At 51.9% G+C, this 18,296-nt stretch overlaps 2 protein-coding genes across 2 annotated transcripts in view; both read right to left on the bottom strand.

The window, feature by feature from the left end:
- The window catches only part of WBP1L (WW domain binding protein 1 like), a 54,850-nt gene extending 42,230 nt beyond the window's left edge, over window positions 1–12,620 (bottom strand). Inside the window, exon 1 of the mRNA XM_084290098.1 lies at window positions 12,518–12,620. Within this exon, the coding sequence (XP_084146224.1) occupies window positions 12,518–12,604 (87 nt within the window). The 5' untranslated portion in view covers window positions 12,605–12,620. The remainder of the gene's footprint in view (window positions 1–12,517) is intronic.
- Window positions 12,621–14,977: 2,357 nt separating this feature from the next.
- Window positions 14,978–18,007, bottom strand: SFXN2 (sideroflexin 2; the record flags this gene model as incomplete). The annotated part of the gene is made up of 11 exons (XM_084290635.1): window positions 14,978–15,633; window positions 15,775–15,822; window positions 15,983–16,032; window positions 16,104–16,153; window positions 16,297–16,363; window positions 16,454–16,514; window positions 16,831–16,916; window positions 17,104–17,179; window positions 17,337–17,435; window positions 17,532–17,702; window positions 17,847–18,007. The coding sequence occupies 11 exons, from the start codon at window positions 18,005–18,007 to the stop codon at window positions 15,534–15,536; spliced, it is 969 nt and encodes a 322-aa protein (XP_084146761.1). The 3' UTR covers window positions 14,978–15,533.
- Window positions 18,008–18,296: the final 289 nt, after the last annotated feature.

Here is an 18,296-nt window from a genome sequence, read left to right as displayed (position 1 = left end):
AAAATGTTAGATAAATGAGATCTTCTGAAATACGAGCTTCTAGATTTGTGCAACTCCAAAAAGCAACAAAACGCAAAGAACGGTCACCAGATTCCCATGAGTTTCTGGAAGATCCTTGTACTGCGTGTAGACAAGCACACAACTTTGTGCCAGAAGTCACAACTCACAAAGCTCAGCTTTCATTACTAGACAGAGGCAGACAGAAAAGAGTCCAAGAAAGGCATCCCTCTTGTCTTTAGCAACGCACCAAAAAATCAAGGCACGTTTTGGATCAAAATGCACAAACAACTCCACTTGGAGTCAATGATTAAAAACTAATATTGGCACCATCTGTCCATCAACTGCATCGTACCAGATACCCAGAGCTTGGCATCTAGCATCTATCCTGCCAGAACCACTCTGGCTCTTTATTTATTTATTTTTTAACCCAGGAACACCAGCACCCTGGAGCTGTGCCAGCAGAGGTGGGTGCAGCTCCCGGCGAGGCACGCACGTGTTTCTCACCTGGTTTCACAGAGGCACTGGCTGAAAGCAGCCATCAAGTTTCCTCTCGAGGTGAAGCATCCTGTGGTATTTTATTAGGTTGCAAAAAAAATTCGCTGCGGTGCATCTGCTGGAGAGGCAGACCGCCCGAAAGCACAATCAACGCTTCCCAGAGGGAACATCCTGCTTAACATTTTTAAAGTGCTGCACGTGCACAGGTGCTCCATTTCATTGGAGAGCCTCCACACAAATAAATTTCCCGATCAATAGCGGTATCTTCAATCTCCCTGATGAAAAAATAATACTCCCCTGAATAGCCACCCACCCCCCTCCCCACACACGTGAGTAAACTCAGCCACAAGTGCGACCATTACTGCAAAAAGCCTCTCGAGAAAAAGCATCCGTACGGCTCTCTGCCTGCCTGGGGGATGCGAGTCCTTTGCTGGCTTTGTTTATAAGCTACAGATGTACTTCAAATGCCCTACGCTCGCCCGTTCACCCACCCCAGACACACCAGCCAAAAGCCCTTGGCCATCCATGTGAAGACGGTCACGTTCTCGGTTTGTACCCAAGAGGCACGCAATTTGGGGTTTGCCCAGAAAAGCTGCTTATCATTGTTAATTTTAACAACACCATACGTATAATTAAAAGGTTTTTAAAAAAAAGAAAGAAAAACGTAACATAAATTACAAAGACAGAAGCCATAAATCTTCCGAAAGCATCAAAAAAGATCACAGCAAAGCCTTTAAGGGTAAGGAACCTGGTTTCATAAACACACTCCCGATTAACCCTTCAGAACAGATACGATCTCTGCTGTTGCTGAGCACGTCTGCCAGAGCTTGCCAAGGAAAGCATGAGCAAGCAGCTTCAAAGGCAGAATGACGTACCTATGGCAGTAAACCCTAATCCTGGCTGTGGAAACCACGCAATTGAAGTTAGTCATAGAAAATGGGATTAGAAACTCTAAAACAAAACAAGGGGCTGGAGGAACTAGCAGTCGTCCCGAGATCCTGCTGAAAATCTTGAGCAACTTTTAAACTACCGTTCTCAGGGATGATGAAGAGAATAAGACTAAGGATCTCTCACAGGAAACCTTCAGAGGATGAGGATAAGGACCAGGTCAGGCTAAAACCTTACACACCAGCCCTGCACGGATGCTTGGCAAGGAGAGAGGCTGCCAGCGAACAACCCTACTGCCTCCTCCAGGAATTCAAGGGCATGGACCCCTAGCAAAAAGCCTGTGTGACCTGCCTGTGCTTTGTAGATCAGAGCGATGGCACACACACCACGTGCAGGGACAGAGGGTGAGTTTTGGAAGCTATCTGGGAAGTACCGCAACCTTCTTCCCACAGGTGATAACTCATACAGATGCATGCATCCAAAAATGCTGCAACTGCTCAAGTGACCATCTTCGCTAGCACCCTATAAAGCTATGGCAGTAATGCAGAAGTTGGGATTTCTGAGGCAATCCTCCAAGGAGACACAGTCACCGTGACTTTCAGAAGCTCCCCATGTTTCTCGCACACTAACATCCTGGACGACAATGCTGGATATTTTCCGAAGACCAGACCTAACACAAATTACAAGTTTACACAGCCTACATGAAATTCAGGTTTCAAAGAATATGTTTTCATTTTAGGATGAGCCGATTTCCTAGCTCATGACAATCTTTAAAAAATAAACCATGTTTGTACATAGGGTCAGGAAGAGATCCTAAAACAACCATTTGTTTGAAGGAGCTTCCCTGGCCCTCTCACTGCCAGAGAAGCTTCATTTGCAAGTACCAAGTACTCAATTCCTGATTATTTCAGAAGTCAAAATTAAAAGAACACAAAGACTTGCATCAGGAAAAGGAAGGCAGGGGAAGGAACAAAGACAAGCAAGGAGAGAAAATAATGCCGTGAGAAAACAAAGAAAAAGAAAGAAAAAATAAAAGGCAGACTGTCATGATCTAAGTGTTGATGAAATCTGCTCCTGGTCGATATGGAACGTGGCCATAAGGTACCAGCCGACAGTCTGCTGACAGAGGGCATATTCTCCCTTTGATCATTCTCCAGTGTCACTGGAAACCCACCGGGGCCTGAGGAGGTATCAGGTCTTTGAGAGATGGGTATCTAACCTAGCACGCAGACCATGAATGGAAGCAGAAGTGCCTCCTCCCCTCCTCCCAGGACTATCACTTGCATTTAATGGAGCCTGAGTGGTCAGATTTCAGCAAGCTCCCCCAGTTTCTGCCCAGACATCAGGCTCCTTTTTCCTTTAGAAAGGCCTCAGTGAGATCCCTCTCACCAAAAGGGGAAGGAAACAGGAAAATATCTGAGGTGCCACAGCTCACATGCAGGTCCTCATGCTGTTCAAATTCATGGTGAGAGCAGAATGGCCGTGTTATCTCCCATTTATCATTGACATTTCCACGCCAGTCTTTTCTCCTTTGCAGCCTGGCAGATTCCAGCAGAGCCCCACAGAAGGGTGACCTTGCAGCAACGAGAAACCATACAGTAATACCAGGTAGCTCCCAAAATCCAAGGTCGTAGCAGTTTCAAGCAAGGCACGAGTGGAAAAGACTGGGAGCACTTGAGGACCACCCTACAAAAACCTCAGAGGTAAGCAGACCTGCACATGGACACAGAGAAACTACAGGAATTCTGCCTTCACCAGCTGCAGGATCCTGATATCAAAGGGCAGAGACTCTTCCCTATACTTGGTCAAAAAATTGAAAGAAAAGGAAGTTAGGGCATTTCACACACAGTCTCCTGAAAGATGAAAGCAAAGAGGGGATTTTTTTTGTGTAAGTACTTGCTTAGAAGTTCAAAAAAAAAAAGTCCTCTTAGCTTTCTTTCTGTTTAGGCAGAGACTTTTGTATTTCCAGTGTTGCGAAACAGAAGACAGAAGAAAACAAATCTACTTTGCCTACACAGCAGTGCCAACCAGGAAAAAAAAAGCCACAAAAGCTTGTATAAATACGTGCATGTCCCTAAAACAGATGCACCTATCAAAGCACTGTTTAAAGTTGTTTCAAGTTGAGAGCCTACCTGAACTTTGTGTTTGCTGTCGAGAACAATTTTACTCAAAGTAATAACCCGAGTTGAAACCAAGTAAGAAATAATCAACTCGGTTTTAATTGGTTTCAAGAAACGCGATTTGCAAACGCTCCCCATAGCCAGCTATTGAATACACGAGTTGACAGAGCCCAGAAGGCACTGTGATGAGTGACTTAAGTGGAGGCACCCTACACCCACCAGCATTCCTGCTGAATGAATGTGAAATCGGCAAGAATTGCTTTTATTTATCTTACTAGAAGCGTTTCTTGGAAGGTCTGGAAAAATTTATTTCAGATGGATTTTTTCAGCTGAGAACAAAGTTGCATTTATTATAATTACGCGCTCCCCGATGCGGCCGGCCTTGCTGAGAAAGAACATTAAATTCAGCTGCACACGAACTCACGGAAGTGACCTTTTGAATGAAAATGCTGCAACAAGAGACTTGTAGAGCATTCTCACCAAATAATACCCTACTGTCTGCAGCTTGCAGATTAGTGCTCAGACCACTGATTTCAGCTGCTACTTACACAGGCACAAGTCCACACGAGGTCAATCAGCTGAGAATAAATCATGTTTGCTGTCGACTACAACATGGAGAGCTGTACTTGGGAAACTTGCTCAGTCTCCAGTCCAATTTGCTTTTCTGAACTTTTTTTTTTAAGCATCACGCAGCAGCGTAACCTTGCAAGGCACTTGAAAGAGGTCTCTTCTGCAGGACACCCACTATCTAATTTAAATAAGAGGATCAAAGGTGTTATTGACACACACAGCACCACCTCTCACTTTGATGAGAGCAATGAATGCAAGGAGGAACACCCACCACCCAGGCAGCATTGCCCTGCTCGCTCTCTTCAGAAGGACAGGAGGGTGATCCAAAAGCCCAAGCACGTGAGGATGGAGGCACGTTAGCCCTAAAGAGCTAGGAAATCAACCTAGGAGGTTCGTTTCATCACCTAAGTGAAAGGAGCAATGTGAAATGGCAAGCAGTGCTTGTTCGGACACGGAGAACTTTCTTTCTGGTGTGCAAATATAAAGCATCCTCCTTAAGTGCAGCAGATCGTCTTACTCTTCAAAGAAAGGTTGGGCATTATGAAACGCAACCCATCCTCTGCAGAACGTGAAGCAGATGTCTGAGCCTTCCCAGCAGCCGGGTTGCTGGGCAGTCAAATTCCCTGCTGCCAAAGAAAGCAAGGCAAGCCCACGTGCTGACGTCCACATCTCAGGGGCATTTGGAAGCCGCTCTGCCTGCCTGCTTTGTGGTTCATGGGGCTAGAAAAGAAACTGCCCTGTTCTGAGCATCCGAGGATTTTTCGAGCCGAAATGCACCATAAAACAGTCTGTGTCAGTCCTGCAGCAAGCTCTCCTTTCACAGCTCTGCTCACTGAACCTGCTGCTTTGCTCTCAAGTCGGCCTTCCTGCGTGCTGCTGCCTCCAAGGGGGAACACAACACATCAAATTCAGACCGCGGACCCAATTAACCAGGAATTGCAAAGAAAAGCTTTTGCTTGGAATAGTCGTTCTCTGTGCTGCAGCAAACACAGCACGTGCCATTTGTGAGGTGCACAAAAAGCTTGACCCTCGTTGTGTCTTCGCACGTTGATTATTTACAGTAATGCCTTCCAGACAAATGGAAGAACAGGCCCCACTCAAGCAGGGCAGAAGCCAAGAACCATAAAACCGTGTCTGAACAATTAGGTAAAGTTTGACCATACTACTCGAGGCTATTGAAAACCTCTAGACCGAAACCTTGCAGAAGAAAACCAGGAGTTTCTTGGTTACCAATTAATAATTTAAACCTGAAGACTCCCCATCTAGGCCTCCAGCTGAAGAGGAAAACTATGCACTATTTATACACCAGGTAACACACAATTTCCTTGTATTTTGACACATACAAAAAAAACTGCAGCTCATAGTACATTCACCATCTAAAACGATGGCATTAAGATGAAAAATATGAAATTGTTTGCTTAATATCAAATGATACGCCAGGGTCAGAGTTGAAGAGTTCTTGCAAAAAGCAGCAGGGTACCAAAGAAAGGACACAGAGGCACACCGTGGCTTTTAAAAATCACTATTTTTGATAATATTTTAAAATTCACCATCAAAAAAAACCCTGCCAGCAACTAAACCCAAGGCATTTCCTTAAAAAAATAGTAATAAATCTATTTTTCCCCTCATCTTCCCCCATCCCACTAAACCATCAATATACTTCATTGTCAAGAGCTCTCCCCACCAGCGACCATGCAAAATGCCTGCTGTCGGGGCAGGAAAAAGATGACAAACAGTGTAGGACCCATAAGTGAACGAGTTAATGGGTTGAACTGGGGAAAAGTGGTATTATTAAAGCCTATTTCTTTCATTGAAGATGTTAGTTAGAAGTATAAACAAGCTTTACCTTGCACCCTGTCCTGCAGGAAAGGGAAGTGCCTTGAGAAGAACTGTTGGCAGGCAGTGTCTGTGCGAGAGAAGAGCTAGTGATAAGAAGAGCTCTCACAAACAAAATTTAGGGTCATTCATTTAAGAGTCTGTCCCAACTTGTAAAATGCCGCTAGAGCTTACTGTTTCCTACAAAGAGCAATGAAACTATGAGGAGCAAAATCATTCCAGACTTCCCTGAAGTCATCTTTTAATGCAAGGACGGTCTTTGGACTTCGCAGTAAAGGGACACAAGGGCACAAAACAGGTCGGAGGAGAAGAAAACTCCCCACTTATTTCCACAGCCTAACCATTCTCCGATGGTTTAATACAATCACATACTCTGGGAAGACCTGGGAAGGACAGAGATACAACAACAGGGAACGACAGCAAGAAAATCTGTAAAATAACAAGCCACAAACATGAGAGATTTAATAATCAAGCAGATGAGATGTAAAAGATTCCTAGGGGGTGCTCCTTTTCCCTACAAAAGAGGAACAGAGCAATGAGACGGAAAAAAAAAAAAAGTCAATACAGCCAAAAAAAAAAAAAGGGAGAAATAAATTAGGAGATAACTCTTGTTTTTGACACTGCAATTTAAGACAGGCTTTGTCTGAGTCCAAGTGCTAAGTGTCAGTAAACGGAGACAATCAGCAGTGACAGATGTCTGCAAGTCTGTTTTATCGGAGCTTCAGATCACAGGAGGCTGGAGAGTCAAATGAAAGCTGTTTGCGAAGTTTGCTTCTGCTACAAAGACAGAAGTCAAAATGACAAGGTAATTTGAAGACAACACAATGCACACGCAACCCTCCTCCTCCTCCTCTTCAGCCTTCGCTGTTTGCAAAGCCATCGGCGACCCAACCGAGGAGACAACGGGTGACAAAAGGACCAATTCATCACACGGAGACCCAGACATGAGTCATAACCTTCACACACAGCCAGGTAGCTGCATTAAACGTTTTCCAAGCACAGAGCAAAGGTCCTTCTGATTGTATCTGAAGAAAAGACTTCCCTCCCCGCAAGAAGGGGGGGGCACTTTTGGTAGCTTTCCCCATGCGATCACAGCGATTGATCCACAGGAAGGGATGAAAGCAGCTCAGTGCCATGGCCTTGAAGATACTGCAGTCTTAAAAGTTTTGCCCAGTCTCTACAATATCCCCATATAATGCCCACCACCTCTTCCAGCCCTTCCCCTGGGGATGATGCCAGGCAATATTTAACCCTCTCATTCCACACTGGTCGCTCACAATTCCTATTTCAGCCAGCTGGGACTGATTTGCTGCCCCCAGACAGTGCAAATACTGTCCCCAAGACCCTTTTATGCAAGATAACAGCCTGAATTTCTGCTGGAGGCAGAAGACGTGCAGCTCCTGTGGCCGCCTGTTGGCCATCACTGGCCACCTGGGATTTAAAGAGGATCCCACATAGGGCAAAAGTTGATTTTTCATTCAACTACCAGCGTGGCATTAACAAATAAGAGCTTACTACAAAGAGTCAGGACACAGGTGAAAAGCACAAATCAGTTCTGCTTATTAAAAAGCCTCTGAAACATCTTCTGGCATGGCATTAATGTCTGAGCTTCCTCCTGCTTCCAACAGGCAATGCTCGACACCTCTCACGTAGGGAAAGCTCAAGACGGCTGGCGAGATTCCTGGCAAAACACACTCCTCATAACTGTCTCTACGGCTTATCATCCTCTTCCCCCTTCAATTTGCTGTTCAGCCAGCAGGAGACAAAAAAAAGAAATTAAAGCAGTTCTGTAACCACTGGAGCTCCATAAAGCCGACCTCCCGTCAGGTTGTTCCACAAGGCTGATTGACTTTGCAGCCTAGCCAACTGTGAGCACCGACTGAAGCTTTTCCAGAAGCTAAAGCATGTATCAAGCCAGTCAATCACCAGTTCCCAAATTTCCTAGTGCTTAATAAGCTGGCAAGGGTAGCTTGTCACTCAATGATGACTCCCTGTTTTCTTAAGACTTCTTCAAGTCTACCTGTTTTCAGAAGTTGCCTTGAAATCTTGGGCTTCTTTGAGGTCTCTGTCAAATTCGGCTGAAGTTGGACAATGGCTTCAAAATTAATTAATAGGGAGGCAGATACATGACCTCCTTCTGTGAACTTGTCTTTGCATCAGAACCCACTGTTTTTGTGGGTAAAGTCACTCGCCACCCCACAACAGGACTTTGGCAAATCGGTATTTTGACAGGCTCCCCTAGCCTCGAGTAAAGCCAAGACTCGGTTAATTTTTGCTTTTGATCATGATCCCTCCCAGATCACAAAATAATAAAATTGACCTCTTCTCTTGAGTTGCCTCTGAAATTCCCATCACCGTCTTGTGAACATCAGAACTAGAGATGAAATAAAAACCCAACACCACTAGGAGCAATAATCTTCCACCTCATAGTTATGCCAAAGATTAAAGAGGAAAGAAGGGAGAATCCTTTTCTGATAATGTGAAGTTTGTGGGCCTGCTCCTGCAAACAAGCAACACCCCAAGCTGCCTCTACACAAAATAAAATCTCCCCTCTCTCTGTGCAGGTCCTGCACGGTGCTCTGTGACGGCTTCACAAGGCATTGCAAAACAAGAGGAGGATGGAAGGATCTGTCCTCTCCGTGAAGTCGTCCAGAGGCACCATCCAACGCTCCGTGCTCAATTCCTTCCAGCTCAGAAGCAAGGACCAAAGCCTTGCCATCAGGACATCTGCAGCGAGCATCTCTGCCCTGCTGTGACTGATGGTCCTGCTGAGATTGTCTGTCACCAGCCCTGACTCAAGGACTGCTTTTGGGATGTCCCTAACACGTCGTGTCCTTTCTCCTGTGCTGCAAAACCAGGGCCACAACCCCATCAGGAGCAGTTTGCCCAGACATTTTGGATTAACGAACCCACCGAGACAAAGGCAGGACGGGAACGTGTCCAGCCATAAGGTCACCAGCTAAATGCATTAAAAAAGGAGGAGATTCTCATGCAGCTAAGCAGAAAGGGCAAATTCTTGCCTTGTGCCCTGTAAAACAGTGCAGTGCAGGTTAGAGGAACTCCGGGATGCGCTCAGCAAGGAGAGGTTTGCAGAGGCACAGCCACAACCAAAGGGCACAGCGCAGACACAGAGAGACAGAAGTCAGCCTCAACATCACGATGGTTTAGTAGAGAAGAGCAGCAACCGCTGAGGACAGCATCCCTTGGAGCCCAGGGGATGCCATCTGCTGGACGCTGCCGCTAACCAGGCAGGGTGACCCGGCCCGACCCTGCCTCGCCGGGAGGCTGGAAAAATCCCCTGGCAGACAAAACTTTCCGAGTTCCCCCACAGCTCAGCACAGCTCCACAGAAGCCGCCCGGGTTTATTCTGTAGGGGTTGTTTGGCTTTTGTTAATTAGAGTTTGGAGGGCGGCGAGGAAACTCTCAGAGTGGCGATCACAGGTCCCAGGCGCTGCAGCCACCCCGATGAAAATTGCCACACTCGTACCCAGGAGGCACCCGACACTTTCAGACCGGGCTTTTTTTCCCATCTGCTGCACAGCTGCAAGGAGAAATCCTTACAGAGCTGTGTGCCATTGTGAGGGCCATTCACCAGGGGAAGAATTTGAATCAGTGGGAAAGCGTGCTCTGCAGATGAGACACTGGAGTTCGCGGTGGTATGATCATCGTGGTACGAGCAGTCCTGAATCCCATCCGCACAGTTATCCCGAGGTTCTGCTCCGAAAGAGTACAGGACGTACTTTGATCTCTGCTGCCTCCTGCCAAAACTGTGGAAATTGGCAAGCCAAAACCCAAGAATCCCAAAGATACCACGGCAGACCATATACATGCCTACAGCCGTATGAGCAGCTCTCCTCCTGGAGGACCCACGGCGTTTCAGGAAGCGTGGAAGTGCAGCTGCAACTAATTACCTACACCTTCATCCAAAAAAAAGGCTTATATTTAGAGATTAATCTAAGATGTGGGTGATTGTAGCTCCACTGCTCACAGACTACCTAAAGTGATGCTCCCAAGGGCAGCCACGCTCTTGGATGAAGCACGACAACCCCATGTCGGTGCCATCGGAGGTGTGGTGACAGTGAGAGCACAGCCCTGAGGAACACTGCGACGGCCACGCCAAGTCCTTCCTCAAAGCTCGGATCCGTCCCCTCCGTCACCAGCAATGAATCATCCCTCGAGTCGCAACACTGGGAGCAAACTCTTTAATTTGGGGTGAAGTGGGCCTTTAAGAGCTCGCTTCCGTCAGATTTTTGGCTCAAAACCACCTTATTAGAGACAGACGGATTCCTCGGACTTGTCACATAGTTAACATGCACTTAAATCTCTTGTTTTTAGAGAAAACAACAGTAGAGAAAACTATGTGATAATTAAGCTGCTTGCAGTGGGAAGCAGGCAGACAGTCAAGGCAGTCAAATAACCTTTAGTCTGCCCTGCAGGGACATACTACAATAGAATAATGATTAATGTTACAAGTTTTTCATTACAGAAATCGATCAGGCTTGTTTTTAAAAGATACTCAGTTCTTCTTGTCCCTCTCCCTCAAGCTGAGAGGACAGCACACAGCTCAGGTGTGCAGTTAAGGCCACACAAGCAGAGTCATAAATGAACACGGAGAGGTTCCTTCTTCCTGCGACACTTCCCCTGACTTTATTTTTGTTATACGATTGCAAAATATCTTCCTTAATCTCCACAGAGGTGCTTCAACGTCTGTTAACAGAGTTCTGTGCTCTCATTACAAATGCAATTGCACTGAACAGTCACGGACACAGTTACAGCTTCAACTTGGACTCGGGATGGTGCTGAGCTAATTATTTTCCCTCTCCTCCGCCCGCCACCCGAAACAAGCCTTAATGAAAAGAAAGGTCTTTCAAGATCCGAGGCAGCCTGGACTTATTTTAACCTGCAAAATCAGACCCTCTTGCACAGTACAGCATGTTCTCGGGAATGTTTGTTCAGTGCGGCTAGGCGGCACAGCTCCACCTCCCGAATTATTTAGAGGACACATTTCCTGCAGCACCTCCCAGCCTTAGCCCACCAGGTCTGCAGGGCAGGATTTGGAGGCGAGGCACAGACCCCAAACAACACGCCCTGCCCAGAAGAAGCAAGCGAGTGTCTGAAACGTGCATGGAAGCAGGCAGCACGGGCAAAGGGCAAGAGCCAAACGCTGCCAGGGGTTCAGCTAAAAACCCAAGAACCCTTGGTGCAGAGCAGCCCAGCACTGCCCCATCTCCGCCAGCCCATCAGCTCCAAGGAAATCACGCTCCGAGGCAACACCAAAGCAGACCAAGTTTTCCTACGTGCTCATTTTCCAGCTCCCGCATTACCGCTGTCTTTTTTTTTGAGTGGGTTGCTGTCAATCTGTAGCACGCTGCGAGATAATATCAGCCTTTTGACAGACAGAGTCTACAGTGAGGGCTAAAATAAACCGCGTGAGTTTTATATAGGCAAACTACGAAAAGAAAAGGAGGAAAAGGCGCATCCACGTCTAAGCGCTCTCCAGAAAACACAGGCTGCCAAAGCTCTTCTCCCCCACCACCATGCACCGTACCACCCAAGGCTGGCTATTTTAGGATTATTTTCCGGTGCACTGATTGGAGAGGGGACCTACAAGTCATACATGCAACTAGTCCACAAGCAAGCTTACTGTGTGAATGCTTCCCATTCCCCCTGCTTTTTCTCATCCTCCTTTCCTACCTCCTATTCCTTGCCTCCACCTGGCCCCTTGACTAAGGTAGATAAGCTGTACGGGGCAGGGAGCTCCTTTCATTCAGTCTTCATAGCAGGTACAGTATTTTTATTAGCATGTGTAGGGTCAAAGACTTTCACACCTTTTCTGCAGGCAACCCTAGCACTAGGCCACCGCTCACAGCTGGGATGCCATAATACCACGTGCTTATATTCATTTAATTTCTGTACCTCAGCTTGATGATGAAATGAAGCAAGCGCTAAGGCTTCCATCAGTTTGAGGCAGTGGAGACCAACATGGAAAATACGGTCTTGCACCTGGCTCCCTAGGGCGGCAATGGCCAAATCACAGCCTCAGTGTGACCGAAGGGAATTGGGGATGGCACCGCCACCACCACCCAGATGTTAAAGCCCATCTGTTGCGTTCAGCACCCTAAAATGAAGAAGGAAGCTCGCAGGGGTGGTGGCATCTGTGGCCATCACCCAGCTCCTCACCTCCACCTGCCGCAGAAGCATCAGGAAGTTTCTGCGGGGGCTCCTTCCAGAAGGGATGCTCCCTACCTGCATCCCCGCCACATTAAACACCCCAAAACCCACAGCACCTGGGACCCTCCAGGGATCAGCACCCCACTGCTCAGACCTTCAACGAGCACAAAACCCAACTCACAGCTCCTTAACGCACCACCGCGACACACCAGATACCACCACACTCAACCTCTACCGTACAAGGGGTACCAAAAAGCCCCAGCCCCCTGCCCCACGACCCCCCCCTGCAGCCCCCCAGCACCCCCGGGCGCTGCCCCCCGGTGCTCCCGAGCCCCCTTCCCGGTGCTCCCAGCCCCCTGCCCCTCACCGGGGGGCACCGTGCGGGGCACAGCAGCCCCCAGCCCGCCCCCCCCGGTCACGCCGTGTCCCCCCCTTACCTGTGCGGGCTCCACGCTGGCCGGCAGCCCCCGGGGCAGGGCCTGGAAGAGCAGCAGGGCCATGGCGGCGCGGAGCCTCCCCGCCATCCCCCCCACCCCCCGCCTCCCCCCGCCCGACTGCGGCCCGGGACGGCAGCGCAGGGGGTACCCCCCCCGTCCCCGCTCCCGGCCCCGGCCCCGCCCCGCCCAAGCCGGTCGCTGATTGGGTGGGAGGAGAGAAGGGCGGGAGGGGATTGGGGAAGGGAGGTGTCAATCAGAGGGGGGGCATGAGGGGAGGGGTCTGAGCGCTGGGTGGGAGCTGCCATCTTGAGTGTGGCGCGCAGGGGAGGGAATGGGGGGGGTGGTGCGGTGGGCGCCATGTTGTGAGTGGCGGAACTGGAGGGAGAGGGGTGTGGGGGCTGCGCCTCGGCCCTGCGCCCCAGTGTGGCACTCAGAGGTGCTCCCTGGCACCCTGGGGCGCTCGTCCCCATCCACTGACCCTGTCCTGCTGCGCCCAGCCCTTGTCTGGCCTCCTCCACGTAACACACACACACAGCCCCAAAGCCCAGCAGCCCAGCAGAGCCTGGGGCTCAGCAGGCGATGCGTGTGGGGAGGGGGCTAACATGGCCCCAGCAGCACTGGGGTGGAGGCGAAGCACCCCAAAAACAGGGCATGCGCTGCTACAGCCCACAGGCAGCAGCAAACAAACCCCGGGTCAGGGCCTGAGGATGTGGCAGTGAAGCACAAGGCAGATTTTTCACCACAGTGCCACCTCAGTGGGGCAGCCACAGCCGTCCCCCAGCCCTACAAGCCTCCTTCCAGCAGTGCCCAAGCGTTGTGTGTGGGGCTGAGCCAGCCAAGGCTGGGCAGAAATCCCCCAAAATCCAGCAGCAGGGGTGAGGGCTGTTGGCAATTATTGACCCCTGGAGGAGCCACCTTGGGAGAAGAGAGGTGTGAGGAGATGTCCCAGCACAGTCCTGTCCCAGCACAGCCCCAAATCCCCCAGGGGCAGCCAGGGGTGTCCCTGTTTGGGGCTCCAAACCCCCTCCTCAATCCAGCTCTTGGGCAGCGATGGAGGCTTCCTACACCACCACTCCCTGCGTGCCAGCCAGCCGCCAGAGGGGATTGGCACGATTGATGTTTATCAGATGCTCAGATAACACGCTCAGAAAAAACAGGGGGGGAAAAAAAAAATCAATTTAGCAGCTTATCTCCTACCCCTGGGATCTTTCAATCAGGGCGATACTCGGGGCACACCTAACCCTGCTCACCCGGCTGGCGTGGGCTGGCAGGAGCTAACCCAGCGCACACGCACCCTGTTTGCTCCTCTCTCCTCCACCAGCTTTTGGGACTGATGGCTCATCAAGGCAGACCCCAGGCTCTCACGACTCCCCAGACATCTTTGGTCTGGCTGTTCATTGAAGCTGGAGCACTGACGTTTCGGCCACGTACAGTTCTTAAGGGAGCTTGATTCCCGTTCCCATCCAGCCCTGAAATTACAGGCAGGGAGAAGGAGGCGAGCACAGGGAGCATGGGACAAGCCCGGGTTGGGTGTGACTCATTGCTGGAGCCTAATTAACGCCCGCAGCTCTTCACAAACAAGGATGAACCTAGCCCTGACTCCTGGCAGTGAGGTTTATTTCCTGTTGCAGCAGGGGAACACGGAGGCAGAGCTGGCCAGAGCCTCAGCAGGCAGCAGCAGCTCTTCAGAGGGTGCCTGCTGCAGCACTTTGCTCCACGAGCACCGCTGCGTTCCTCAGCGTGCCAGGGGCACCTCGAACCCAAATCCATCCCAAGCTGCTGCGTGTGCCTTTCCAAAAGTGCCCACAGACATTTGGGGTGTAGGGCAAGAGCAACCTGAATTAAGGAGCCCAGGCAGACAGCAGAGACGTCTCCTTGTGGCTTCTTCCCTCTCCAAACAGGAGTGACATCTGTTTTGTTTCACGTGCTTATCTATTTTTTTTAATTGTGCAATAACAAGAGATCTAATAATGACCGGGCAACAGATAAACAAATGTGAACACATCTCCCCACCTCTTGCTGCCCTATTATTTTAGAGCTTTTGTGCAGTCATCTAGCTGTTGCTATATGTGTTGATGTTATCCTCCACTGCAGTCTGAGCAGCATCAAACCTGCTTTGGATAGGGCTTGGCCCTTCCTGAAGCGTATTTTGGGTTCTGCTGCTCTCTCTGCAGGAACAGAGTGGCTAATGCCAGATCCTGTGTCCCTTTGGGGATGTGAATCCCTCAGCTGGAGGGATGGGGGCAGACCATCCACTGGGCCCACACCTTTCCCCCTTGAGACAAGCACAACCCCACGAACCAGCCCCATTCAGGGACCCACAAACCCAAAGACCACCCGGCATCAGAGCCAGCAGCCGTTTTAAAAATCACCATGTTTTATTTGCCAACCCTCCCCTCTGTCAGTTGCGGCGTTGCCTGTTCAGAGCCTGAGCTCAAACCCTGATGGCTTCGTGACCCCTGTGTCTCCTTCCCCCTGCACAAGGGGGAACCAGAATCGAGTGTCCCCCAGGTCCTTGGTCCCACAGTGGGGACAGGGAGACACAGGACAACAGCCGGCTTTTGTGCTCAGAGGAATGGGTAATTACAAAAAAATTAGAGCTTAAAAAGAATCAGCCATTTCTCTTTGGGATCGTGACAATCGCAAAGTGAATAAAATCTGAACCTGAGAGTGAGGAAGGCATGGTCCAAGCACTGCTGCTGGGACTTGGTCCACTCCCCGTGCAGAGGGGACAGGTCCCTGACAGCCTGCCGAGGGGGGATCCAGCTCTTGGGAAGAGGCCCCTACAGTGGTTTAAGGCAGCAATGCGGTTTGGGGGGGGGGAGGAGGGATGCCCCCGATAGGGAAACGGCTGGCAGCAGATGGGGGGAGGCTCTGGACCAGCCAACCCCAGCTCCATCCTCCAGGCTGGGCTGACGGGGTCGGACCATGCCTCCGAGCCCTGCTCAGGGGATGCGGGGCTGGCGGCAGCAGGGGTCCAGAGGGATGTTGTGACAGCTCCTGAAGCAGCCTCCGTTCACAGCCCCTTGTTGAAGTAGACATATGGCACTTTGTCCCCGTGCTTGGCCACAATGCTGTCCCGCAGCTCCGGCTCCAGGCTAGCCAGGGCGAGTGAGCTGTGAGGGAAGGGGACAGAGAGTGAAACCCGACATCCTGCCCCCATGGGGTGCCCATCACGGCCCTCTCGGGATGGGGAGAGGAGAGCGAGGGCAGGAAGAAGGCTTCTGAGCTGAAGGGGAGAGCAGTGGGACAGGTACCATCTCTGTGGGAACAGGGCGCAGGCGGCCGGCACCATGAACACGAGGCTGTGGGGAGAGAAGAGGGTGTCAGTGCTGGGGGCTGCAACCCTACAGCCGGGGTCTCAGCCCAGGAAGGGCTGCTCACACCCCATTACTCCCAATAACCAGAGAAAAGTGTTGGGAAGTCTTTTTCCGGGGTGACTTTGTGGGGTTTTGGGATACTCACAACCCCCCACAGAGCAACACCTGCAGCGGCGCGTGGAGAACCCGGATGCGCTGTAAGGGAAGAGCGGGGTCAGGGCCCTGCCGGCCGCTGTGGCCCCGACCCAGGAGCAGCACGGGCTCACCTGCATGAAGGGAAACTTCTCCAGCCGCTCCATGATGATGGGCAGGATAACTAGGTGCCAAAAGAAGAGGTGAGGGGATGAGCTGAGAGACCACCCTGCAGAGCCCCAGCAGCACCGGTTGTGCTGGGGGCAGCTGGGTTTGGGGTCACAGTGTGGATCTGGCCCCTATCCCAGTGCCCCATCCCATACTCACTCATGCCCGGAGCTGCCATGGTGATCCTGGAGACCACGACCTGCGCGATGCCCTTCACCGCCGCCCTCTGCGAGCGAGAGCAGCCTGCTCAGCCCCACCGCAGTGCCTGCGCCCCCAAACCGGCCCCATCCACCCCACACAGCCCCACAGCACTCACCCTGGAGCGTCCCAGCTCGTTGTTGTCCTCGTCCGTCACCGTGACCCCATTGATGATCTCCCTGAGGGGACAGGGAGCGGGGTGGCCCTGGGGCTCTGCCACCCCTGGCCGATGCTGCCACCTTCAGGGCACGGCCTGGCTGTCACCGGGACCCCACACCCTCAGGGAGTACCCCCTAAAATCCCACACAACACCAGGATACCACAGATCCACGGTCACCTGCAGAAGGGCTTTGGGTCCGAGACATCTCCCAGAAGATCCCCAAAGGGCCATCCTCACCCCCAGACCTCCCTCCCACCTCGGTCACGGCCGAGCCACCCCCTTGGGGTGCTGAATATGGGGACGGGGGGTGACCCACCGGGGTCGGACACACTCACTGCTGCCTCATCATTGGGATGTTCACGCAGTTGGCGGCGGCCACGGCTGCGAACGGGACCCAGCGGGCGAGCAAAGGGGGGGCTCGCTGCAGGAGAGGGGATGGCGTCAGCACCGGGGGCAGGACGAGGCCGGGGGCTGCCGTGGGGAGCAGCCACACCAAACCTCTTGGGGCTGGGGGCGAGGGAAATCGCCCGGTGCTGGGGAGAGCACTGGGATGGGGGTCTCATTGGGAACGGGGTTTGGAGGAGGGCCCCTTCCCCGTCCCCACATACCTTGGTGTAGAGGTTGAGCCCTACCGCGGTGGCCAGGGCTGTACCAGTGGCCGTGACGTACGCCACTCCGATTTGCCTGGATGGAGATTTGCAAAGAAAGGAGAGAAAAATACTTAAAAAATAATAATAATAAAAACACCAACTTTGACACCTTGATCCTGCTCCTTCGGTCCCCGAGGGTCCTTTTTTTTTTTAGGGGGGGCATCCTACGGATATGGGGGGGGCACACTTACGCCAGCGAGATGGGGGAGGCAGCGTTGCGGTTGGTGTAGTTGACGATGGCGTTGAAGGATTGGTTCACCCACTGCCAGAAAACCACGGCCGGCACCGTCCTGAGGAGAAAAAGAGGCCGGGAGGAAACTGAGGCACCGCAGCATGACCCAGGATAGGGACCAGGGGGTCCCTAAATGGGGCAGGAGGGGGCTCACCGGTAGAACTGGAGCATGCAGCCGGTGAGGGCCATGCCCCCCGGCACCTGGAAGGACATCCTGCCGATGAGGTTCATCTTCTCGCCGCTGTCGGGGTGGAAGGCCGAGTCGTAGAGCTTCTTGGCGTACAGCAGCTGCTCCCGGCTGCTGCCCGGCGGCACCAACCCGGCCCTGCCAAACCCAGAGCTCGGCAAGAGGCTCCCCAAAACCCCGAGCATCCCCGATGGGATGCCCACAGCGTCCCCATGGGGTGTTTTTTTTTTTTGGGGGGGTCTGGCATAGGAGGGGGTGTCCGCAGCACCGCGGTGCCCTCACCTGCAGCTCGCCACCACCTCCCGTGCCCGGTCCAGCTCCCGCTCGGGCAGCAGGGCCGTGCGCGGGTCGGTGATGGTGAGGAAGTGCCGGAGGCGCCCCGTGAACGTGCTCTGGTCCCAGCGCGGGGCATCGATGTCGAAGCCGAGGGGGACGGTGGACATTTCGGCCATTTCGGCGTGGAGCTGGGGACGGGGTCAGGCAGCTGGGGAAGGTGGCACCGTGACACTGCGCCGGGTTTATGTTTAACAATAGGGACGGACTTTCAGCGGCCCCGAGCCCCGGTGGTGCCCTCCTGCAGCGCTGCGGCCATGCCACTGCCATACCCCATATGTGGGTGTCCCCTTCACTTATGGGATCCCCCCACAATTACACGGTCCCCTCCCTAATCACTGGGTCCCTCCCCAATCGTGGGGTGCCCCCTTTCAATTATAGGGTCCCTCCCAAATCATG

This window comes from Netta rufina (genome assembly GCF_964035555.1).
Source record: "Netta rufina genome assembly, chromosome: 7".
Lineage (NCBI taxonomy): Eukaryota > Metazoa > Chordata > Aves > Anseriformes > Anatidae > Netta > Netta rufina.
This window is presented reverse-complemented; position numbering and strand designations above follow the sequence as displayed.